Source organism: Coregonus lavaretus, assembly GCF_964263955.1.
Source record: "Coregonus lavaretus genome assembly, chromosome: 3".
Taxonomy (NCBI): domain Eukaryota; kingdom Metazoa; phylum Chordata; class Actinopteri; order Salmoniformes; family Salmonidae; genus Coregonus; species Coregonus lavaretus.
In genome coordinates, this window is record NC_139990.1 from 35,988,611 (window position 1) to 36,015,318 (window position 26,708).

The 26,708-nt window shown below is 42.5% G+C and overlaps 1 protein-coding gene across 1 annotated transcript; it reads left to right on the forward strand.

Moving 5' to 3' along the window:
* Positions 1 to 22,516: 22,516 nt before the first annotated feature.
* On the forward strand, positions 22,517 to 25,727 carry LOC311110622 (thyrotropin-releasing hormone receptor-like; the record flags this gene model as incomplete). Its single annotated transcript, XM_084153146.1, has 2 exons — positions 22,517 to 23,278; positions 25,296 to 25,727. 2 exons carry the CDS (start codon positions 22,517 to 22,519, stop codon positions 25,725 to 25,727), a joined length of 1,194 nt encoding a protein of 397 aa, XP_084009272.1.
* Positions 25,728 to 26,708: the final 981 nt, after the last annotated feature.

Sequence of the window (26,708 nt, forward strand, 5' to 3'; positions counted from 1 at the left end):
GAAAATCAACTTGTAGGATTTTTTATGAATTTATTTTCAAATTATGGTGGAAAATAAGTCTTTGGTCACCTACAAACAAGCAAGATTTCTGGCTCTCACAGACCTGTAACTTCTTCTTTAAGAGGCTCCTCTGTCCTCCACTCGTTACCTGTATTAATGGCACCTGTTTGAACTTGGTATCAGTATAAAAGACACCTGTCCACAACCTCAAACAGTCACACTCCAAACTCCACTATGGCCAAGACCAAAGAGCTGTCAAAGGACACCAGAAACAAAATTGTAGACCTGCACCAGGCTGGGAAGACTGAATCTGCAATAGGTAAGCAGCTTGGTTTGAAGAAATCAACTGTGGGAGCAATTATTAGGAAATGGAAGACATACAAGACCACTGATAATCTCCCTCGATCTGGGGCTCCACACAAGATCTCACCCCGTAGGGTCAAAATGATCACAAGAACGGTGAGCAAAAATCCCAGAACCACACGGGGGGACCTAGTGAATGACCTGCAGAGAGCTGGGACCAAAGTAACAAAGCCTACCATCAGTAACACACTACGCCGCCAGGGACTCAAATCCTGCAGTGCCAGACGTGTCCCCCTGCTTAAGACAGTACATGTCCAGGCCCGTCTGAAGTTTGCTAGAGTGCATTTGGATGATCCAGAAGAGGATTGGGAGAATGTCATATGGTCAGATGAAACCAAAATAGAACTTTTTCGTAAAAACTCAACTCGTCGTGTTTGGAGGACAAATAATGCTGAGTTGCATCCAAAGAACACCATACCTACTGTGAAGCATGGGGGTGGAAACATCATGCTTTGGGGCTGTTTTTCTGCAAAGGGACCAGGACGACTGATCCGTGTAAAGGAAAGAATGAATGGGGCATGTATCGTGACATTTTGAGTGAAAACCTCCTTCCATCAGCAAGGGCATTGAAGATGAAACGTGGCTGGGTCTTTCAGCATGACAATGATCCCAAACACACCGCCCGGGCAACGAAGGAGTGGCTTCGTAAGAAGCATTTCAAGGTCCTGGAGTGGCCTAGCCAGTCTCCAGATCTCAACCCCATAGAACATCTTTGGAGGGAGTTGAAAGTCTGTGTTTCCCAGCGACAGCCCCAAAACATCACTGCTCTAGAGGAGATCTGCATGGAGGAATGGGCCAAAATACCAGCAACAGTGTGTGAAAACCTTGTGAAGACTTACAGAAAACGTTTGACCTGTGTCATTGCCAACAAAGGGTATATAACAAAGTATTGAGAAACTTTTGTTATTGACCAAATACTTATTTTCCACCATGATTTGCAAATAAATTCATTAAAGATCCTACAATGTGATTTTCTGGAAAAGAAATTCTCATTTTGTCTGTCATAGTTGACGTGTACCTATGATGGAAATTACAGGCCTCTCTCATCTTTTTAAGTGGGAGAACTTGCACAATTGGTGGCTGACTAAATACTTTTTTTCCTCACTGTAAGTATCTGATCACCTACCAACCAGTCAGAATTCCGGCTCTCACAGACCTGTTAGTTTTTCTTTAAGAAGCCCTCCTGTTCTCCACTCATTACCTGTATTAATTGCACCTGTTTGAACTCGTTACCTGTATAAAAGACACCTGTCCACACACTCAATCAAACAGACTCCAACCTCTCCACAATGTCCAAGACCAGAGAGCTGTGTAAGGACATCAGGGATAAAATTGTAGACCTGCACAAGGCTGGGATGGGCTACAGGACAAAAGGCAAGCAGCTTGGTGAGAAGGCAACAACTGTTGGCGCAATTATTAGAAAATGGAAGAAGTTCAAGATGACGGTCAATCACCCTCGGTCTGGGGCTCCATGCAAGATCCCACCTCGTGGGGCATCAATGATCATGATGAAGGTGAGGGATCAGCTTAGAACTACACGGCAGGACCTGGTCAATAACCTGAAGAGAGCTGGGACCACAGTCTCAAAGAAAACCATTAGTAACACACTACGCCGTCATGGATTAAAATCCTGCAGCGAACGCAAGGTCCCCCTGCTCAAGCCAGCGCATGTCCAGGCCCGTCTGAAGTTTGCCAATAACCATCTGGATGATCCAGAGGAGGAATGGGAGAAGGTCATGTGGTCTGATGAGACAAACATATAGCTTTTTGGTCTAAACTCCACTCGCCGTGTTTGGAGGAAGAAGAAGGATGAGTACAACCCCAAGAACACCATCCCAACCGTGAAGCATGGAGGTGAAAACATCATTCTTTGGGGATGCTTTTCTGCAAAGGGGACAGGACGACTGCACCGTATTGAGGGGAGGATGGATGGGGCCATGTATCGCGAGATCTTGGCAAACAACCTCCTTCCCTCAGTAAGAGCATTGAAGATGGGTCGTGGCTGGTTCTTCCAGCATGACGACCCGAAACACACAGCCAGGGCAACTAAGGAGTGGCTCCGTAAGAAGCATCTCAAGGTCCTGGAGTGGCCTAGCCAGTCTCCAGACCTGAACCCAATAGAAAATCTTTGGAGGGAGCTGAAAGTCCATATTGCCCAGCGACAGCCCCGAAACCTGAAGGATCTGGAGAAGGTCTGTATGGAGGAGTGGGCCAAAATCCCTGCTGCAGTGTGTGCAAACCTGGTCAAGACCTACAGGAAACGCATAATCTCTGTAATTGCAAACAAAGGTTTCTGTACCAAATATTAAGTTCTGCTTTTCTGATGTATCAAATACTTATGTCATGCAATAAAATGCAAATTATTTACTTAAAAATCATAATGTGACTTTCTGGATTTTTGTTTTAGATTCCGTGTCTCACAGTTGAATTGTACCTATGATAAATATTACAGACCTCTACATGCTTTGCAAGTAGGAAAACCTGCAAAATCGGCAGTGTACCAAATACTTGTTCTCCCCACTGTATATATATATATATATATATATATGTGTGTGTGTAACCAGCAATCAAATCAAAGGTCAAGTCAATAGCTCAGAGGTCAAATTCAAAAAGATTCATTTAGTTCAACCAAAAAATTTCCTTTAAATCCAAGATTCCCAAAAATAATTATGTTGAGTTCTTTCCCAAAATAAGGTAAATGCACAAACAAAGAGTCATTATAATCCAATAAGAAGAGCTGGAGACACAATTCACATTCAATCAGATACGCTCACCTCTCCTTGGTGTTGAATGGAAGTCCTTATGTAAGAAGTCCAGTAATTCCCTTTTTCCAGGCAAATAATCCAATATAACAGGTTTAAACAGCACAATTAATGAACTAATTTGTTTTCAAACTCCATTCTTCCTCACACCATTTTGCTCTTCCCTTTCTACCCACCTGACCCTTCTTCGGTATTATGGTGGTCCACAAACAAATGTTATAGGTGCATGCCGCCACCGACTTTATTGGCTGTGTATCAGCCTACTGTTACAGACTTTGGTATTTCCATTTTGAGTTTGGATGTTGGCGCGTTAGCACTTGGGGGCGCACCGATTGGTGTCACCTTGTTAGTCAGTATATGTTACACCTGTGCTGGCTTGTCCATCTCATTAGTCAGACTGTGTTTGACCTGTGCTGGCTCAGGTGATATTTAAGAGTGGCTGGCCCTGTGCTCCAGTTGTCTTGAGAGATGCGGATGGTTAACACCTTTAGTTGGCGCTCCCTATTTGTTGTTCGACAAAGACAAACCTTTATCTGATCTTCCCTGTTTTTGTTGTGCTCCACTTTTTGGTTGGCTTCAGGTCTCTAAATTTGATGTGGGATTAATTTGTTTGCCTCTTCTAGGGCAAATTTAGTGGGCGCTCATGGTGGGTGTCTTTTAGGTCCCAGTTGTTGTTGCTAGTCAACTTTCAGTGGACACCCACATGAGTGTATTGAAGAACCCCTCCTAAAACCCCATCTGTTTTGTTTTGGTGGTCAGTGAATCTTTGTTAGTTCCCCCTTCTGTTTGAGCAACAATTTTTGCTTTTCTTGCTGGGGAACGTAACAAATTGTATTCAAAATACACTTTTGTGGTAGTTTGTCACTGACATCCACATAGAGGGGATATAAGATTGGTGGAATAATTTTGAAAGTTGTATAAGCACACAAGCAAAAAAAAAAGCCCTGGACTTTAGGTTGGAAGCATTTGTGGAAAACCCTACATAGTAGATGCTAGATAAATGTACAAAGGCAAATCTGCTTATCATTGCAAAGCAGTATGACATCAAAGTGGCATCTGGCGATCCAAAAGCAGTAGTCATTCGGTACTTGAGTTGAACGGTACTGTTTTGGTGGAGGAGGAAATCTAACAGAGGCTGAAAAAAAGGGTGCTACGGGTAGTGGGGTGAGTCCCGTAGATGGGCAACTGAGGGAGTTAGAACTAAAGGCAAAGTTGGAGCAACATAAATTAGAGGAAAGGGAAGAACGTCAACATGCAGCCAAACAACAAGATCAAGAACGTGAGCATGCCATTCGATTAAGAGAGCTAGAGAAAGAGAACGTGAGGAGAGATTGGAGCAACAGAAATTAGAACACGGGGAAGAACAAGAACGTGAACATGCAGCCAAACCACAAGAACGTGAAAATGGAGCCAAACAACAAGATTAAGATCGTGAGTATGCCATTCGATTAAGAAATAGATCTGGAAGCACTCCAAATCCAGTCAGGCCATCCTGCACCATCAACAGAGTTTGATCTTGGTCGGAACAGCTGGCTTGTACCGCCTTGCAATGAAAAAGAAGTGGATGTATATTTTACTCTGAGTGGATTGCCACATCCCTAAAATGACCGCCATAGGTTTGGTCACTGCTCCTCCAAAGTGCTCAGAAATTGTACGCTGCTTTATCCCTTGACCAGAGTTCAGATTATGACACTGTTAAAGCTGCTATACTCTGGTTTACGAGTTGGTCCCAGAGACATACAGACAACAGTTCCATAAATTACAAAAGACAGAATCACAAAGCCATGTTGAGTTCGCAAGGGAACAAGCATGTCTTTTTGATCAATGGTGTGGTTCTCAAGAGGTCAAGGACCCTGAGGATTTAAAGACACTCATACTTCTCGAGCAGTTCAAGAATTGCCTTCACGAAATGGTTGCTACCTACATTTATGAGCACAAGATCTCACTCTTGAGAAAGCTGCAGTCCTTGCAGATGAGTTTGTGTTGACACATAACTACCTTCACAAACAAAGCACACAGTAGATATCCTAAAGCAAAAAGCAATCCAGAGAAGTCACCTCATACTGTGAGGTTTCAGTCCTTTTCTACAGTCCCCAAAGATAAAGATCGGCAGAAAACAGTTTGTCATTACTGCCATGAGAAAGGACACATTGTCTCTGTGTCCTAAGTTGAAACAGAAAAATTAGAGAGAGAAAAAGCAGTTTCTTCTTGTGGGAGCACTCCAGCCCATTAAGTCTCTGTTTGGGACTGGTGTATCTCCTTAACAAGATTTGAAATCAGATGTGTATGAACCCTTTGTTTCAGACTGGTTCGTGTCTTTGCCCAGCAGCGATTCTGTTTGGCAGACGGTGACGATACTGTGAGACACTGGGGCAGCCCAATCGTTCATTTTGGAGGGTGTTTTGCCTTTGTCTGACACTTCAGCAACTGGTTACAGTGTGTTAGTACAAGGCGTGGAGACGGGTTGCATGGAAGATCCTTTGTAAAATGTGGAACTCGAGTCTGATCTTGTTTCTGGTTCCGTTGTCATTGGAGTGAGGCCTAGCCTACCGGTGAAGAGGGTCTTATTCATTTTGGGAAATTATGTGGCTGGAGGGAAGGTCGTGCCAAATCCTGTCATTTGTAAGGAACCCAGAGTAGAGGAACCTGATGGGTTATTAGACAAGTACCCTAGCGTGTGCCGTTACACGTGGTATGTCTAAGAAAGTCGCTGGGAGCAAGTCTAGTGTTGAGGAGGATGTCAGCGATCCCACCATGGTCGATCAGTCTGAGATGTTTATGGATGATCCTGATTTCGATACACCTTCTGAGCTGACCTCTCCTTTGAAACCCCAAAGGTGAGCGAGTTTGTAGGACCGCTGAAGGAAGCGAGGGTTCCTACAGTTGACACTTTGATGTCTAGGAAGCAGCTGATTGCTGAACAGAATAAAGATGTTTCCCTCTCCCCTCTTTTTGCTGAGATACATCCAGAGGAGGAGTTTGATTACGTTTGTGGGGGTTTCTTTGACAGAGATGATGTTCTAATGAGGAAATGACATTCTCACGCCACTTCTGGGCAAGCCCAATTGGTCCAGTGTATCACAAATTGTCGTTGCAGTTACACTTCGACAAGAGATACTGAGGTTGGATCACGATGGTAGTATGGCAGGCCATCTTGGGGTCAACAAAACATATGACCGTATCTTGCGTAACATCTTCTGGCCTGGTCTGAAACAGGATGTTCTGTCTTACTGTAAACCAAGCTGTACCGGTTGCACCTTTTGCAGCCTATTCCTGCTTTTGACAAACCTTTCAGCACGGTTCTGGTGAATTGTGTTGGTCCTTTGCCGAAAGCAAAGAGGGGTAACCAGTTTCTCTTGACCATCATGTGCGCTGCCACTCGTTTCCCTGAGGCCATTCCACTGAGGAAAATCACGGCTACCAGTATTGTTAAAGCCCTCGAGAAATGATCTTCAACGTTTGGACTTCCGCAGGTAGTGTAATCGGAACAAGCAAGTGCTACAGCAATTGGGTGTTACCCCATTTTCCCCTGTAGTGCCTACCACCCAGAGTCTCAAGGTGCCCTTGAGAGATTTTATCACACTTTGAAGTCTATGTTGAGAGCTTACTGCTTTGAGTTAGAGAAAGACTGTGATGAAGGGGTCATTCTTTTGCTGTTTAAAGCACAGGAGGTTGTTCAGGAAGCTCTCGGTTTTAGTCCGAATGAGCTTGTGTTTGGACATGTCAGAGGTGCTTTGAGCTTGCTGAGAGAGAGGTTGTTGCAGGGCGACACCTTAAACACAAAAACAAATCTGTTGGAGCACATTAGAGCTTTTCGATACAGATTGCAACCCACCTGTTTCGTTTTGGTTGTTGTCAGTGACTCTCTTGTTAGTTCCCCCTTCTGTTTGAGCAACAATTTTTGGTTTTGTTGCTGGGGAACATAAAACTACTATTCTGTAGTATAAATTCATTACACTTTGTGAAAAGATTGCCCCACCAACTAACCCTACACCCATTAAAACCTCATCACTATTCCGGCCCTATCTGATCCTACACCAGGCCAGCAGCCTGGGAGGACGGGACACTATTGTTCAAAACACCTTGTAACTCTTCTGCAGTAAAATCTCATACGCCCAATTAGTGTCCTTCTCTGCAGCTGCCACCACAACATCTGTCCTCTGTGATTTTCGTTCCATTCCTGCAGTACAGTTGATGACCATGAACGCCGAAAAAACAACCTTACTGAAGCATGTTATTCCTATCACTCTCTATTGACCTCGGCCTACTCACCCTGGACCCATCTTCCTCTACTACTCTCTTCACTGCCTCAGCATCCGACACCTTCTGCACTACTCTGATCCTGGCAACCTCAACCTGCCTTTCTCTCACCGGATGCCTCCGATCTCCAGCACCATGTGTACCCTTACAGTTTACACACATAACTTTTCCCACCGATACTACACATTCATTTGTCTCATTTCCTCCTGCACACTTCTCACATCAAGGAATCTCCCTCCTACACACCGCTGCCACATGATCATATGCTTGACACCTAAAACACCGTAATGGGTTCTGGACAAAAGCTCTCACAGGATAACTGGCACATCCTAACTTGACTTCATCAGGTAAAAACTCTGACGGGCATCACAGACACCGGGAATCTTCAACTTCAGTTGGCCCTCCTACACTTAACGCCACTCCAGTTATCACTCCTTTCAACGGTGCCGTGCTCCGGAGAGGAAAGCAAGTCACAGTTCTTGTCCCCAGTCGAGTGGTGCGGAATGCACGCTCCCTCTGGACGGCAGAAAATCAACATGATTCCATTTTGAGTCACTTTCACCAACCCAACATTCTCCAACCTCTTCTCCACACAACCTGACACCCAACCAGATGCTTGATAATGTATGTGATATCAACAGAGAGGTACATTTTCTGGGTGATTTAAATATTGACTGGCTTTCATCAAGCTGCCCACTCAAGAAAAAGCTTCAAACTGTAATTACATTTTACATTTACATTTTAGTCATTTAGCAGACGCTCTTATCCAGAGCGACTTACAGTTAGTGAATGCATACATTTTCATACTGGTGCCTGCAACCTGGTTCAGGTTATCAGTCAACCTACTAGGGTTGTTACAAACAGCACAGGAATGAAATCATCAACATGTATTGATCACATCTTTACTAATGCTGCAGAAATTTGCTTTAAAGCAGTATCCAAATCCATCGAATGCGGTGATCACAATATAGTAGCTATATCTAGGAAAACCAAAGTTCCAAAGGCTGGGCCTAAGATAGTGTATAAGAGGTCATATAATAAGTTTTGTAGTGACTACTATGTTGTTGATGTAAATAATATTTGTTGGTCTGTGGTGTGTAATTAGAAGCAACCAGATGCTGCACTTGACACATTTATGAAATTGCTTATTCCAGTTACTAATAAGCAAGCAAAATGACTGTAAAAACTGTTAAATCCCCATGGATTGATGAGGAATTATAAAATGGTATGGTTGAGGAATGAGGCAAAAGGAATGGCAAATAGGTCTGGCTGCACAACTGATTGGCAAATGTACTGCAAATTGAGAAATCATGTGAGTAAACTGAATAAAAAGAAGAAGAAACTACACTATGAAACAAAGTAAAATGACAAAGAATGATAATAAAAAGCTTTGGAGCACCTTAAATACAATTTTGGGAAAAAGGCAAACTCTGCTCCATCATTCATTGAATCAGATGGCTCATTCATCACAAAACCCACTGATATTGCCAATTAGTACGGTGAAGCATGCTGGTGGCAGCATCATGCTGTGGGGATGTTTTTCAGCGTCAGGGACTGGGAGACTAGTCAGGATCAAGGGAAAGATGAACAGAGCAAAGTATGGAGAGACCCTTGATGAAAACCTTCTCCAGAGCACTCAGGACCTCAGACTGGGGCGAAGGTTCACCTTCCAACAGGACAACAACCCTAAGCACACAGCCAAGACAATGCAGGAGTAGTTTCGGGACAAGTCTCTGAATGTCCTTGAGTGGCCCAGCCAGAGCCCGGACTAGACCCGATCGAACATCTCTGGAGGGACCTGAAAATAGCTGTGCATCGATGCTCCCCATCCAACCTGACAGAGCTTGAGAGGATCTGCAGAGAAGAATGGGAGAAACTCCCCAAACATACCGGTGTGCCAAGCTTGTAGCGTCATACCCAAGAAGACCCGAGGCTGTAATGGCTGCCAAAGGTGCTTCAACAAAGTACTGAGTAAAGGGTCTGAACCCTAATGTAAATGTGATATTATTATTATTATTATTTATTTTTTATACATTTGCAAAAATTTCTAAAAGCCTGTTTTTGCTTTGTCATTATGGGGTATTGTGTGTAGATTGATGAGAAAAACAAACAATTTAATCCATTTTAGAATAAAAAGTCAAGGGCTCTGAATACTTTCCAAATGCACTCTAATTCCGTTAACAAATTGACAACAGACATTCACCACACTTATAGGGAAGGACATTGAACAAGAACGGCAGTTACACAAATGACTAATCATTGGCTGAGAGAAATTAATGATACAAATATTGTGGTAGCTGTTTTGTTAGACTTCAGTGCGGCTCTTGACATTATCGATCATAGTCTGCTGATGGAAAAATGTATTTGTTATGGCTTTACACCCCCTGCTATATTGTGGCTAAAGATTTACCTGTCTAACAGAATACAGAGGGTGTTCTTTAATGGAAGCCTCTCCAACATAATCCAGGTAGAATCAGGAATTCCCCAGGGAAGCTGTCTAGGCCCCTTACTTTTTCAATCTTTACCAATGACATGCCACTGGCCTTGAGTAACGCCAGTGTGTCTATGTTTTCGGATGACTCAACACTATACACCTCAGCTACTACAGCCAGTAAAATCACTGCAACACTTAACAAAGAGCTGCAGTTAGTTTCAGAATGGGTGGCAAGTTAGTCCTAAATATTTCAAAAACTAAAAGCATTGTATTTGGGACAAATCATTCACTAAACCTCAACTAAATCTTGTAATAAATAATGTAGAAGTTGAGCAAGTTGAGGTGACAACACTGCTTGGAGTAACCCTGGATTGTAAACTGTCATGGTCAAAACATGTTGATACAACAGTAGCTAAGATGGGGAGAAGTCTGTCCATAATAAAAGTGCTGCTCTGCCTTTTTAACAACACTATCAACAAGGTACGTCCTACAGGCTCTAGTTTTGTCGCACCCGGACTACTGTTCAGTCGTGTGGTCAGGTGTCACAAAGAGGGACCTTGGCATATTACAATTGGCTCAGAACAGGGCAGCAAGGCTGACCCTTAAATGTACACAGAGAGCTAACATTAATAATATGCATGTAAATCTCTCATGGCTCAAAGTGATTGACTTCATCACTACTTGTTTTTGCCTCTTCAAGAGCTTTGTATGTTTTATGAGGCTGTCTGACATCACATGTACAAAGCACCCTTTTTTTGCCTGACAGTGTACAGCTTTTGGTATAAATCTGGCCCATGATAAGAGGATTCTTTCAGAGGACCTATGCACTCAGACAGTGTTATGCACAAAAGGCAATGTCATGCAAGGCAGAATCAAACACACACACACACAGGAGCCTGAGGGAGCCTTTGGCATGAGGCCAAGGTCAAGGATGGCACGAACACAGCTTGTTCCAGTTCCTCTGGAGGGGCAGAAGGAGAAGATGGAGACGAGCACTGGGCCACCAGATCTCAGCATGGCTAAAACAGAAGGGGAAGGGAAGATGTTAGATAGATTTCTGCATGACAACTACTTATAGGCAGATATATGGTCCTCCCCAAGTTTTCTGCTCCGTCTGATTCCAAGAGAACACTTTCCTTCCTTCCAGGGCTCTGGTCGGAAGTAGTGCACTATTGGAATGGGGTGCCATTTGGGATGGAGCCTCATTATTTTTAATGTAAAGTAATTTATAATTTCCTCCAGTCACAGTGGTGTTGTGTTTTATTTACTTCCTGTCTATCTGAGATGTGTTTCATTTCGCGCTGATGGATCGGCAGTGAAATAAGAGCACGTGGCTAAGGCTAAGAATAGCTTTAGGGAACCCAGCAGCAGCTCCGTTGGGCTCAGACACCAGGCTAGGGCAAGATTAGCCTAGGACACTGAGGGTGTGTCCGGAATGGCACCCTATTCCCACGGGGGGCCAGTATGAAAAAAATATACACTCACTAACTGTAAGTCGCTCTGGATAAGAGCGTCTGCTAAATGACTAAAATGTAAAAAAATATATAGTGCATTACTTTTGACCAGGGCCCATAGGGTAATTTGGGACTGTCTGCATTGCTAAACATAGAGGATGCGCTGACCAACTGGCAAGTGTCTTCACTGACATTTTCAACCGGTCCCTGACTGAGTCTGTAATACCAACATGTTTCAAGCAGACCACCATAGTCCCTGTGCCCAAGAGCACTAAGGTAACCTGCCTGAATGACTACCGATGTGTTGCACTCACGTCTGTAGCCATGAAGTGTTTTGAAAGGCTGGTCATGGCTTACATTAACACCATTATCCCAGAAACCCTAGACCCACTCCAATTTGCATACCGCTCCCACAGATCCACAGATGATGCAATCTCTATTGCACTCCACACTGCCCTTTCCCACCTGGACAAAAGGAACACCTACATGAGAATGCTGTTCATTGACTAGAGCTCAGCGTTCAACACCATAGTGCCCTCAAAGCTCATCACTAAGCTCAGGACCCTGGGACTATACTCCTCCTTCTGCAACTGGATTCTGGACTTCCTGACGGGCTGCCCCTAGGTGGTAAGGGTAGGTAACAACACATCTGCCACGCTGATCCTCAACACAGGGGCCCCTCAGGGGTGTGTGCTCAGTCCCCTCCTGTACTCCCTGTTCACCCATGACTGCATGGCCAAGCACGACTCCAACACCATCATTAAGTTTGCCGATGACACAACAGTGTTAGGCCTCATCACCGACAACGATGAGACAACCTATAGGGAGGAGGTCAGAGACCTGGTCATTTGGTGCCAGGATAACTACCTCTCCCTCAACGTGATCAAGACAAATGAGATGACTATGGACTACAGGAAAAGGAGGACCGAGCACGCCCCCATTCTCATCGACGGGGCTGTAGTGGAACAGGTTGAGAGCTTCAAGTTCATTGGTGTCCACATCACCAACAAACTATCATGGTCCAAACACACCAAGACAGTCGTGAAGAGGGCACGACAAAGTCTGTAGAATAATAGTGTAGACATCAAAACGATAAAATAACACATATGGAATCATGTAGTAACCAAAAAAGTGTTATACAAATACAAATATATTTTCTATTTCAGATTCTTCAAAAAGCCACCCTTTGCCTTGATGACAGCTTTGCACACTCTTGGCATTCTCTCAACCAGCTTCAGCTGGAATGCTTTTCCAACTGTCTTGAAGGAGTTCCCACATATGCTGAGCTGCTTTTCCTTCACTCTGTTGTCCGACTCATCCCAAACCATCTCAATTGGGTTGAGGTCGGGGGATTGCGGAGGCCAGGTCATCTGATGCAGCACTCCATCACTCTCCTTCTTGATAAAATAGCCCTTACACAGCCTGGAGGTGTGTTGGGTCATTGTCCTGTTGAAAAACAAATGATAGTCCCACTAAGCCCAAACCAGATGGGATTGCATATCAATGCAGAATGATGTGGTAACCATGCTGGTTAAGTGTGCCTTGAATTCTAAATAGATCACAGATAGTGTCACCAGTAAAACACCCCCACACCATAACACCTCCTCCTCCATGCTTTACGGTGGGAACTACACATGCAGAGATCATCCGTTCACCCACACCGCTTCTCTCAAAGACACGGCAGTTGGAACCAAAAATCTCAAATTTGGACTCCAGACCAAAGGACACATTTCAACCGGTCTAATGTCCATTGCTCGTGTTTCTTGGCCCATGCAAGTCTCGTCTTCTTATTGGTGTCCTTTAGTAGTGGTTTCACTGCAGCAATTCGACCATGAAGGCCTGATTCACACAGTCCCCTCTGAACAGTTGATATTGAGATGTGTCTGTGACTTGAACTCTGTGAAACATTTATTTGGGCTGCAATTTATGAGGCTGGTAACTCTAATGAACATATCCTCTGCAGCAGAGGTAACTCTGGGTCTTCCATTCCTGTGGCGGTCCTCATGAGAGCCAGTTTCATCATTGCGCTTGACGGTTTTTGCGACTGCACTTGATGAAGCTTTCAACGTTCTTGAAATGTTCCGTATTGACTGACCTTCATGTCTCAAGGTAATGATGGACTGTCGTTTCTCTTTGCTTATTTGAGCTGTTCTTGCCATAATATGGACTTGGTCTTTTACCAAATAGCGCTATCTTCTGTATACCCCCCTACCTTGTCACAACACAATGCTCAAACGCATTAAGAAGAATTTTTAAGAAGGCACACCTGTTAATTGACATGCATTCCAGGTCACTACCTCATGAAGCTGATTGAGAGAATGCCAAGAGTGTGCAAAGCTGTCATCAAGGCAAAGGGTGGCTATTTGAAAAATCTCAAATATAAAATATATTTGGATTTGTTCAACACTTTTTGGGTTACTACATGATTCCATATGTGTTATTTCATAGTTTTGATGTCTTCACTATTATTCTACAATGTAGAAAATAGTTTAAAATAAAGAACAACCCTTGAATGAGTAGGTATGTCCAAACTTTTGACTGGTAGTGTACATATTACCTCAGTTACCTCGACTAACCTGTTCCCCCGCACATTGACTCTGTACCGGTACCCCCCTGTATATAGCCTCACTACTGTTATTTTATTGTTGCTCTTTAATTATTTGTTATTTGTCTATTTTTCTCATTTTTAAATGTTTTATTTATCATTTTTTTTTACTTCAGTTTATTTTAGTAAATACTTTCTTAACACTTATTTTTCATAAAACTGCTTTGTTGGATAAGGGCTTGTAAGTAAGCTTGTAAGTTACCTGTTGTATTCGGAGCGTGTGACAAATACATTTTGATTTGATTTGACAGACACTACAGTCAGCTTTGTTATTGTTTGAACTGCAGATTACCCCTTTAATATCTCAGCACTATTCTGATTATTTAATCCTGATGTGGGGAAATGTTTTATTTTCCTCATACCAACTCAATCCCATTATCTCAATTAGATCAAGAGCTCCCCGTCCCCTCATACCACATTACTGAGTCAGATGGCCCTTTGGTTTAGAGGGTGTCTTTGGCTTGACTCAGCATTAGCCTACACTTCCTCTATAAAGTGTTGCTTGTGTCCATTCATCCACTGGCATTTAACATTAGGAAGGGTACATGAAGGAAGTTGGGTTGAAATATAGTAGTGACATTTTGCAGACACAGTTAACTTCGTCCCCGGGCAAGAGAGATCCGGCTGGTGAATGAGACTGGATAATCAAGTCAGGGTAATCAAATTGTTTTGTCACAAGTCTCAACCAGGTACTGTGACTGCATCATTATAGAAATGAACCTGCACTGTCTAGCATGGATAAACCTGCAGGTTCCAAGCAATCGGGCAGTGAGCGACACTGATAAGTGATAACTTATCGTGATGCTTTCTGTCGGAGGGGTAATGGACTGTGCCCTATGGTGTATTTACCATTGATGGGTAGGGTCCGCTCCCAGTGCACACATTCTTCATCGCCGACCCTGGTTGCGTCCTAAATAGCACCCTATTCCCTATATAATGCACTGCTTTTGACCAGAGCCCTATGGGCCCCTATCAAACATAGTGCACTATATAGGGAATAGGGTGCCATTTGGGACACATCCCTTGAGTCATGGGGCTGCAGTCAGTGTGGTGGACAGCAGATGTCTCTCAGTTGGCCTGAGCTGATTCCTTCTGAAATTGACCTGTCACATTGTCAGTAAATATAAATGGTCAAGGGCCACTTAACATTATATGGTGATAAGACAGCTTGAGTTATCATGCAAGTGATAGGATAATACATATTTAATGCTAGGTCAGAAACATAGCTACAGTGGGGAGAACAAGTATTTGATACACTGCCGAATTTGCAGGTTTTCCTACTTACAAAGCATGTAGAGGTCTGTAATTTTTATCATAGGTACACTTCAACTGTGAGAGACAGAATCTAAAACAAAATCCAGAAAATCACATTGGATGATTTTTAAGTAATTAATTTGCATTTTATTGCATGACATAAGTATTTGATACATCAGAAAAGCAGAACTAAATATTTGGTACAGAAACCTTTGTTTGCAATTACAGAGATCATACGTTTCCTGTAGGTCTTGACCAGGTTTGCACACACTGCAGCAGGGATTTTGGCCCACTCCTCCATACAGACCTTCTCCAGATCCTTCAGGTTTCGGGGCTGTCGCTAGGCAATACAGACTTTCAGCTCCCTCCAAAGATTTTCTATTGGGTTCAGGTCTGGAGACTGGCTAGGCCACTCCAGGACCTTGAGATGCTTCTTACGGAGCCACTCCTTAGTTGCCCTGGCTGTGTGTTTCGGGTCGTTGTCATGCTGGAAGACCCAGCCACGACCCATCTTCAATGCTCTTACTGAGGGAAGGAGGTTGTTGGCCAAGATCTCGCGATACATGGCCCCATCCATCCTCCCCTCAATATGGTGCAGTCGTCCTGTCCCCTTTGCAGAAAAGCATCCCCAAAGAATGATGTTTTCACCTCCATGCTTCACGGTTGGGATGGTGTTCTTGGGGTTGTACTCATCCTTCTTCTTCCTCCAAACACGGCGAGTGGAGTTTAGACCAAAAAGCTATATGTTTGTCTCATCAGACCACATGACCTTCTCCCATTCCTCCTCTGGATCATCCAGATGGTTATTGGCAAACTTCAGACGGGCCTGGACATGCGCTGGCTTGAGCAGGGGGACCTTGCGTGCGCTGCAGGATTTTAATCCATGACGGCGTAGTGTGTTACTAATGGTTTTCTTTGAGACTGTGGTCCCAGCTCTCTTCAGGTCATTGACCAGGTCCTACCATGTAGTTCTGGGCTGATCCCTCACCTTACTCATGATCATTGATGCCCCACGAGGTGAGATCTTGCATGGAGCCCCAGACCGAGGGTGATTGACCGTCATCTTGAACTTCCATTTTCTAATAATTGCGTCAACAGTTGTTGCCTTCTCACCAAGCTGTTTGCCTATTGTCCTGTAGCCCATCCCAGCCTTGTGCAGGTCTACAATTTTATCCCTGATGTCCTTACACAGCTCTCTGGTCTTGGCCATTGTGGAGAGGTTGGAGTCTGTTTGATTGAGTGTGTGGACAGGTGTATTTTATACAGGTAACAAGTTCAAACAGGTGCAGTTAATACAGGTAATGAGTGGAGAACAGGAGGGCTTCTTAAAGAAAAACGAACAGGTCTGTGAGAGCCGGAATTCTTACTGGTTGGTAGGTGATCAAATACTTATGTCATGCAATAAAATGCAAAAGAATTACTTAAAAATCATACAATGTGATTTTCTGGATTTTTGTTTTAGATTCCGTCTCTCACAGTTGAAGTGTACCTATGATAAAAATTACAGACCTCTACATGCTTTGTAAGTAGGAAAACCTGCAAAATCGGCAGTGTGTCAAATACTTGTTCTCCCCACTGTATATATTTCAACCTGAAATCATTCAATGTTGGCACTACTTCTACAAATGCACTTTCTATTTTCCTGAAAACATGACCCTTGACTCCTAAGTTTTAATCAGAATGAATGCATTTGCACGCTATGGTCACAAATACATTATTTTAACAAATAATTGTTTTAAAATATATTTTTGACATCTAAAGGGGTCCTAAAATTCAAAATCAAATAGCTAATTGATCCACGGTATGACCATCTTAAAACAATTCCATATGTTAACTTAGTACTTCAACGAATATGTAAGTCTGATTTCTGTTAGAATAAATGTGTAACAGTAATTACTAGTGTAACCTTTTGTCCCAATGGGGATGTACAGTGCATTCAGAAAGTACATTTTACATTTTAGTCATTTAGCAGACACTCTTATCCAGAGCGACTTACAGTTAGTGAGTGCATACATTTTCATACAGTATTCAGACCCCTTCCCTTTTTCCACATTTTGTCATGTTACAGCTTTATTCTAAAATGGATTTTAAAAAATTTAGCTCAGGTGCATCCTGTTTCCATTGATCATCCTTGAGATGTTTCAACAACTTGATTGGATTCCACCTGTGGTAAATTCAATTGATTGGACATGACTTGGAACGGCACACACCTGTTTATATAAGATCCCACAGTTGACAACGCATTTCAGAACAAAAACCAAGCCATGAGGTCAAAGGAATTGTCTGTAGAGCTCCGAGACAGGATTGTCTCTGGAGAGACCTGAAAATAGCTGTGCAGCGATGCTCCCCATCCAACCTGACAGAGCTTGAGAGGATCTGCAGAGAAGAATAGGAGAAACTCCCCAAATTCAGGTGTGCCAAGCTTGTAGCGTCATACCCAAGAAGACGCGAGGCTGTAATCGCTGCCAAAGGTGCTTCAACAACGTACTGAGTAAAGGGTCTGAATATTTATGTAAATCATATTTCCGTTTTTTATTTTTAATACATTTGCAAAAAAATCTTCAAACCTATTTTTGCTTTGTCATTATGGGTATTGTGTGTAGATTGATGGGGGGGGGGGGGACAATTTAATCCCTTTTAGAATAAGGCTTTAACATAACAAAATATGGAAAAAGTCTGAATACTTTCCGAATGCACTGTGTATGAACCTTTTCAATCCTGAAGTACTAGGTTTGTCCATCGGGTGCCAGTAAAACACCTTGAATAATAAGCAGTATAAGCGGTCCACATAACTTGTTTGCAACCCTCAGAGATTGGTCAAAGTAAGATAATAACTTATGATATTCCAAAAACCATATTCCTTTAGAAAAATTGTTATGATTCTAGCTCACAATAGCTGATAATGGTACTATTCGTTAAAGATTAAAGTATGACGTTTTGGTCCCCATGGCTTTCATCAGAAAATAAATTGTATTCTTGTAATAAAATTCTAATACCATTTCAGACCATTTCACCTTGACCAGAGCCTTGTATTTACTTTGAACAGCAAGATATGTCCTAGCAAGTGCACTTTGGGAAGCATAGCCAGTTTGTATTGTGCTTGTTGCCATTGTGCACGTTGTCTTTCTAGACTAGAATGTGTTTCTTAGACAAGCCAAATGCCATTGACCCTCAGTATTACTACCATACTTGAACTCAAGCATCCAATCACAGTCAAAGTAGAATGGAATATAAAGCAAAACCAATATGTTATCATCTTTCAGGCACAAAGAAATGAAATATTTTAATACCCCTCATTATTTACTTTTACATTTTAGTCATTTAGCAGACGCTCTTATCCAGAGCGACTTAGTGAGTGCATACATTTTTCACTGGCCCCCCCTGGAACCCACAACCCTGGCGTTGCAAGCGCCATGCTCTACCAACTGAGCTACAGGAGCTAAAGGAGAAAAGAGAGAGAATAAGGACAACTGTGGTATAATTCCCAGCAGTTATAGTCCACCTGTGGCTCAGAATGGGCTGCTGGTAGCGTTCTTGCCTGTTCAGAACACAATTACATAAATAGTCAAGCTTTGGCACGATTCTCTGCGCTGTTCCTTTACCACTTTACCATCAGCACAGTTGGTGTGGGGGAGAGGTGATTCTCACGTCCAGTGTTGAGTAGAATAAGCAGTGGAATCCCAGATGAATCGGTCACGAAATCACAGGCATGTAAACAGTTTAATCTGTCTTCTCTCAGAGAAGCTTCAGTAACACTACAATGCTCTACCATAGTTGGTACTGTACTGTATAGTGAGATAAATTGTGGGGTATGACAAGGTTTTATAGGCCTACATGTAATAAATGGGCATGAAGCAAAATGTTATGGTACAAAGCTAGCCTAATGTTTACATACATTATCATTGCTATTCCTCCCTCATTTACATACAAATCATGTAGCCCATAAGAGCTTCACCAGAAAGAAAGCTAAATAAATAAAAAACTATCAGGGGCTGCAGTTGCTACATCCATTTTTAGACTTTTAAATTAATTATATACACTTTGTGTACAAAACATCTTTCCATGACATAGACTGACCAGGTGAATCCAGGTGAACGTTATGATCCCTTATTGATATCACTTGTTAAATCCACTTCAATCAGTGTAGATGAGGGGGAGGAGACAGGTTAAAGAAGTATTTTTAAGCCTTGAGACAATTGAGACATGCATTGTTTATGTTTGCCATTCATATGGTGAATGGGCAAGACAAAGATTTATGTGCCTTTGAACAGGGTATGCTAGTAGGGGCCAGTCGCACCGGGTTGAGTGTGTCAATAACTGCAACGCTGCTGGGTTTTTAACGCTCAACAGTTTCCCGTGTGTATCAAGAATGGTCCACCACCCATTTCGACACCTTGTAGTCCATGCCCGACTAATTGAGGCTGTTCTGAGGGTAAAAGGGGGTGAAACTCAATATTAGAAAGGAGTTCCTATGTTTTGTACACTCAGTGTATACCAATTGATTCTTCAAGAATATAATTTATAAATGTTCTCATGATCTTAGTTCAACTGTTGTACCCCACCAGAGCCCAAAATATAACATTTACATAACCTTGTTTTACTCCTTTGTTTGTAACCACTGTAAATGTAAACAAACACTGTGTAGCCTTAAAACTATTGGTTAAAACTAGAATTTGTATATAATGGATGGTCAGTTCTTGTATCCATTGCTCTGTTCATGAGTTTGAGAGTGGTTACATTTCTCCAGCCGCATCCCTCGGCTGTTTACTAAATCAGTGGCGGGGCGTCAGCTTTGTTATTGTTCGAACTGCAGATTGCCCCTTTAATATCTCAGCGCTATTCTGATTATTTAATCCTGATGTGGGAAACTTTAGATTTTCCTCATACCATCTCAACCCCATTATCTCTCCCTGTCCACTCGTACCACATTATTTATTTGTAAAGTCCCTATGGGTAGAGTCTATTCAACCCCATGTCTCCCTAACTTCACTCTGAATTAACCCAAATGAAATGCCCTGCTTTCCTTAAGATTACTGTCAAGCATTCACACATTAATGTGTTTTTTACTCTATGGGGCTGAGAACTTCAAATGGACAGAGCTATAAACAAGAGACATATCCTGTAGCATGAAGTATTACATCAATACGCATATTCATATTTTACATTTTAGTCATTTTAGCAGACACTCTTATCCAGAGCGACTTACAGTTAGTGAGTGCATACATTTTCATACTGGCCCCCCGTGGGAAACGAACACACAACCTTGGCGTTGCAAGCGCCATGCTCTACCAACTGAGCTACAGGGGACTGCAGCTTTGTGTAAGAGGCATGGGAAGCTTCATTTAGACTTCTGTTCTTCTGTTCTGTATTTAAATGGCTGACATCCATGTAAACAACACTTCCTTCAAGTCTTTGTGACAAAGTTATTTTCTTTATCACGCTGAGTGCCTTTTTTAATTGTTCCCGATGGTGAAGAGCCCAGTGCCTGATGATTGTGTTGACCATAAGAAGACCCATTTACCTATCCTGCCAATCAGTGGGAGGCCTGAGAAATGTTTGGGTTATGTCGTCATGAAACAAAATATAAATTACCACACGATCACTTCCATCATCCCAACAAAATAAAAGCATTAAGACCTATGTTCAGACCTAGTCACAGTGGAATGTTCTATTTTCTAACACATTAAAATTGTGATTCATCTTGATCTAGCTCTCTCTCTCTCAGTGTATACCTATTGAGAAAGAAATGCAGCTCACTCTGGACTCTTTATTGTGGTCCCCTCCATTATGTTTATTAAAAATGGTCCCCTTACAAGATGGATTAATGGAAGTGATTGTAAGGTTCTGTATTTATTTTCTTAGTTCACCTTGTGTTCTTACATAGCCCTGTTTCTTTGTGTTCTTGAACATAGCCCTGTCTTTCATTTTTGTTCATTGATTTATATTTTAGTCATTTAGCAGACGCTCTTATCCAGAGCGACTTACAGTTAGTGAGTGCATACATCATTTTTTATTTTATATACTGGCCCCCCGTGGGAATCGAACCCACAACCCTGGCGTTGCAAACGCCATGCTTTACCAACTGAGCTACATCCCTGCCGGCCATTCCCTCCCCTACCCTGGACGACGCTGGGCCAATTGTGCGCCACCCCATGGGTCTCCCGGTTGCGACCGGCTACGATAGAGCCTGGATTCGAACCAGGATCTCTAGTGGCACAGCTAGCACTGCGATTTCACCTGTGTTAGTTACTCACCTGGTCTCATCAGCTCCTTATTTAGTTCAGTTCATTCTGTTTGTGCCTTGTGAGGTATTGTTCGTTTTGACTCTACTAAGCCTTTTCCTAGCTCGTTTATGAGAACCAGTTATAGCCTTCAGTCCTAGTTTTGATTCACCTGCCTGTTTGCCTACCTGTGTATGACCACGATTCCTGCCTTCTGCGAAGCTAAATAAACACCTGCCGCGCTCTGCGCGTGAATCTACACCTTTTTCTCCTTGAGTATTCATTACAGTGATACATCTATTTCAATAAAGGGCATTGAGCTGTAGGGCATTGAGCAATTGCAGACATTCTGATCATTCAGATGAATGCTTTTTGTTATCGCCATTTGTGAATGTCACATCCACAGAAAAGTGTCTCAAATGATAAAGTATACTATTATGGTTATAATAAAACATTGAATATGTACAATGATATCACAAAAAGGGGATTCAAATGTTTGTATTGTGGGCTAGTCACATCACCATTCAAATTATTTTCACCATTCTTCCCAAAGGTTATCAACCAACAATACAGTGTTAAATTGATTAAATTGTTTACTCAATTACTAAACAAAATCACTTTTCACGATGGCATAAAGAAACTGGTGACAGGTTATTTCCCTCAAATCGTCAAATCTCAGAGGGCGCATTGCGTAATGGATGATGGTGAAGAGAAAAGGACCAAAAACCAGCATCCCTCCTCTTATCCCTTTCAGTCAGGCCCACCCTCCTTTTTTAGTGACACCACTGCGACTTCGATGCGCGCACTCTCTGGCTCCCAGTTCCACTTGCTTTAATTTAGGATGAAAGAAGCACTGGACACAACAGCGGTGTGCTCTCACTTTTACGCACGATATGACAAGGAATACTCAATGCTTATTTTGCAAGTGTGAGACAGAAAGTGGAAAAATGTTTTGGAATTAAAGCAAAATAGGCTACCTTTTGGCATGGATGTATTTTTCAACTATTAGGTTGACACGCTTGCTTTCCATAATATTCTATAGTAGCCTACTACCGCGTAATAGCCTGCTGATTAGGTTATAGGACTACATGTAGTGGGTAGGATACTTTATACATGAATTGTTTTCTCTCTACTCGACATATTCAGAGAACTCAGGTGTGAAGATGGAAAATGTTACTGAAGCTCAAGAGAACCGGACTTGGACTGACCAAATAATCGAATACAAAGTGGTGAGCACTTTGTTAGTTTTCGTGATATGCGCCTTGGGGATCGTTGGTAATGTTATGGTGATCTTAGTGGTGCTTACTACTAAACACATGAGGACACCCACCAACTGCTACCTGGTGAGCTTGGCCGTTGCAGATCTCATCGTATTAACTGCGGCGGGTTTACCGAATATCACGGACAGCATCTTCGGGTCTTGGGTGTTCGGCCACTCAGGATGTCTCGGCATCACCTACCTCCAGTACCTGGGAATCAATGCATCGTCCTGCTCTATCACCGCCTTTACCATCGAAAGGTACATTGCTATTTGCCACCCGATAAAAGCCCAGTTTCTGTGCACACTGTCCAGAGCCAAGAAGATAATTTTGTTTGTCTGGGTTTTCACTTTACTTTACTCCGTCATGTGGTTCTACCTGTCAGATATCAAAGAAGAAGTATATGAGAACGACGTAACCATCGTGACCTGCGGCTACAAAGTTTCAAGACAACTCTATTTGCCCATTTACTTTTTGGATTTCGGGATCTTTTTTGTTGTTCCGCTTATGCTGGCCACCATTCTGTATGGTCTCATCGCCAGAATCCTGATCATGAATCCGTTACCTTCTGATCACAAGGAAAAAAGTACAAAAGGACACAGCAACACAAGAAAGGGATGTAAAAACTCCCGCCAGACCAGCACTACCGCGGCTTCTCGGAGACAGGTGAGTTGCGGTTCTAAAAAAACAAGTGCGCTCCAATTTATTAGTAAATGGTAATACATTGGAATACACATGGGGTGAGTTAGCTTTGGGACAAAACATCCGGAGTCTGTAGCTTTTTGACACAACATCAGGAGTCTGTGTGCAACCTGGTCTCATTTCCTATTATTCTGTAAGTAAATCCAAGACACTCCATTTAGTATGATATGTTACGTTTCGCATGGTTACATAAGACAGATGGTTACTTAAGTAGGTTGGTTGGTGGGCATATAAGGTTTAGGTATATGCGAAGGTCTAGCAACCCAAAGGCTGTGAGTGCAAATCGCATCATGGACAACTTTAGCATTTTAGCTAATTAGCAACTTTGCAACTACTTAGCATGTTAGCTAACCCGTACCTGTAGGTCACAAATAAAGCTATCCCCAGTAAAATTGGAGCACAACTCATGAGCCCACCTTCTGCACTGCTCACACCTAATCCAGTCCCCACCTGTGACTGAAAACAGGGGGAGAGATGCCAATTGAAAAGCTCTCTTTTAAAAACGTAGATAGCCACCTAGCTATATGACATAAAATGCTGTCAAATAGCTAAAAGGCTACAAAGTTGCATTAACTGAAAAGCTATCAGTCACTAGTGGAAACATTTACAACTGAAATTAAGTTACGTTATCTTTTTTTATTTATTTTACCTCAGATGATCTGGTAGTAAGGTTGCTAGCTAGTACTCCTAGCAGCTTATGCTGACTAGCTAGCTGGCTAGCATTTACTGCTAGTGAAGTTGCTAGTTAGCATAAACTAGCGCTAACTGGGCTAGTCATTGTCTAAATGTGGTCCTCTGTAGCTCAGCTGGTAGAGCACGGCGCTTGTAACGCCAAGGTAGTGGGTTCGATCCCCGGGACCACCCATACACAAAAATGTATGCACGCATGACTGTAAGTCGCTTTGGATAAAAGCATCTGCTAAATGGCATATTATTATTATTATTATTATTAAATGACAGGTAAGAACACATTCACAACCATAAAGGGGTAACTATTTTGGTGACATCTTGTGGTCTTTATGTGAATTACAGGGGGATGGTTACCCCCTACCACCCTACGTTATGCAAATTCATAACAGATAATATGAATTGTAATTCGTAACATATCTTACAAAATGGGTGATTGTAACATATAATACAAATTCTAATTCGTAACATATCATATGGAATGTGTGATGGACAACCACAAATTAATACATACCACACGAAACGTAACATATCATTCTAAATGGAGTGTGTCCGATTTACGTACAGAATAATACGAAATGCTTTGAGACCAGATGTGGACTCTCTCAGTAGGCCTACTCCCATGTTGTGTCCCAATGCTAGGGGTCAGTTTGATGTTAACATCAAATCCATTTTTATTTTTTATAAACAACAGGTGTAGACTAACAGTGAAATGCTTAATTCCCAACAATGCAGAGAGGAAAAATAGAGAAATCATAGAAAAATAATAACACGAGGAATAAATACACAATGAGTAACGATAACTTGACTATATACACGGGGTACCAGTACCGAATCGATGTGCAGGTGTTTGAGGTACAGTAGATACAGTAGATACAGTATGTATTGTACATATAGGTAGAGATAAAGTGACTAATATTATAATCATTTGAAATAATGATCAGTTGTTATAGGCTAACTAATCCAAAACTAATGTTACATGTTTATTACAAGTTTAAAGTGACAGTTCACTTCAAAATCAAAGTGTTTCAGATGATTGTATAGCCCAATCTGTTGTGTAGATCCAATATACTTCAATTCCAAATGAATGGGAAATATAGGCACCATCTGTCATTAAATGGAAACTTGAGGCTTAATCAGTATAGCTGGATATACACAACAGATGGCATTTCTGTCTCACTCTGTAATTATTGTATTGCTGAGAATTTTGCAGACTGCAGTATAAGGGAAATAAACCCAGTAGCGTTGTTTGATTGAATAGTGGCCCATAATCACCTTCTCTTCCATGTCCTAGGTGACCAAGATGCTGGCTGTGGTGGTAATACTGTTCGCTGTGCTGTGGATGCCCTACCGCACCCTGGTGGTGGTCAACTCCTTCCTGGAGCAGGCCTACCTGGACACCTGGTTTATCCTGTTCTGTCGGAGCTGTGTCTACCTCAACAGCGCAATCAACCCCATCATCTACAACGCTATGTCGCAGAAGTTCCGTGCCGCCTTCCACAAGCTCTGCCTCTGCGGGCGGAAAGGCTCTGAGAAGCCCACCGGCGGCACGTACAGCGTGGCGCTCACCTACAGCGCGGTCAAGGACACGTCTATGGTGGAGACTACGGACCAATTCACCACAGAGCTGGACGAGATCACGGTCACCGGTGAGTTACTGCCTGACAAGAAGATGGTGTTTCAGGACACCTGTGTGTACGGCAAGGTAACTTTCAGCAATGACTGATGTTGTAATGTCCAGGTTCAGGGTTCAGTCACTGAAGAGGACAGCTCCTCTAAGCGTTGAGAGACAGCTTTGGAGATGCTGAAGTTTTTGGTGTGAACAGACTACAGTTTGGAGCCATTGGTGTGTCTGGTCTGTCAAGCGTGAAAACAGTGTCCTGGGTGAAGCTAACAAGACCTTTTCGTCTCCAAGAGGCTGTCCCTGCCTGAGATGTGAATACATTATTACTGTACATTTGTTTGCTGCTATTGATGCTATTGAGTCATCCTCGCAAATATGCCCTTTGTCATTTATGATGACTTTGGACAATGTGAATACAGACAGTAAGACCGTAATCTTCTTGACCAGGGTTAGGTACTAGAGCCTGTAATAGAATGAGTTATTTGTATTCATGTATAATCCTACTATAAATTGGCTGCTCTATCTGGAATATTCTGCATGAATCAGAAAATATGATGGTTTATGAATTGCCATCAACTGTCCTGTGTCCTATGCACCCATTTTCAGTTATACTGAAGGGGACTATAAGGACACGTCTCAACCTTCAGTGAAAGGTTGTAAGGCCCCATGTACAATGTGAAGGCTATGTGGTGACATGTTGTTGTGCCATCCCACTGGGCACACCATGTCATTTCAACGTGGAAATGTGGGTAATTTTTGGTTGAGACGTTGACCAATGAGATTTCAACCTTAATTCACCCACTCAAAAAGACAGCCAGAAGTTTGTGGAATTCCCAATGCGTTATCACTATGCTTTCAACCATTTAAAAGCACAACCAAATTCCAATGGGAAAACAATGTCAGATATTTTTTATTTATACATCAACTTTGTGTTTCACTGTGCTTCATCTAATAGCACAACCAAATGACTTGGATTGTAGTTGAGATTACATTAAAAGTACATAGTGCAAGTGATCAATGCTGTTCGTGATTCTGCAATATTTATATTGTGAAGATCTCCACAGACCTGCGACCTTTGCATGC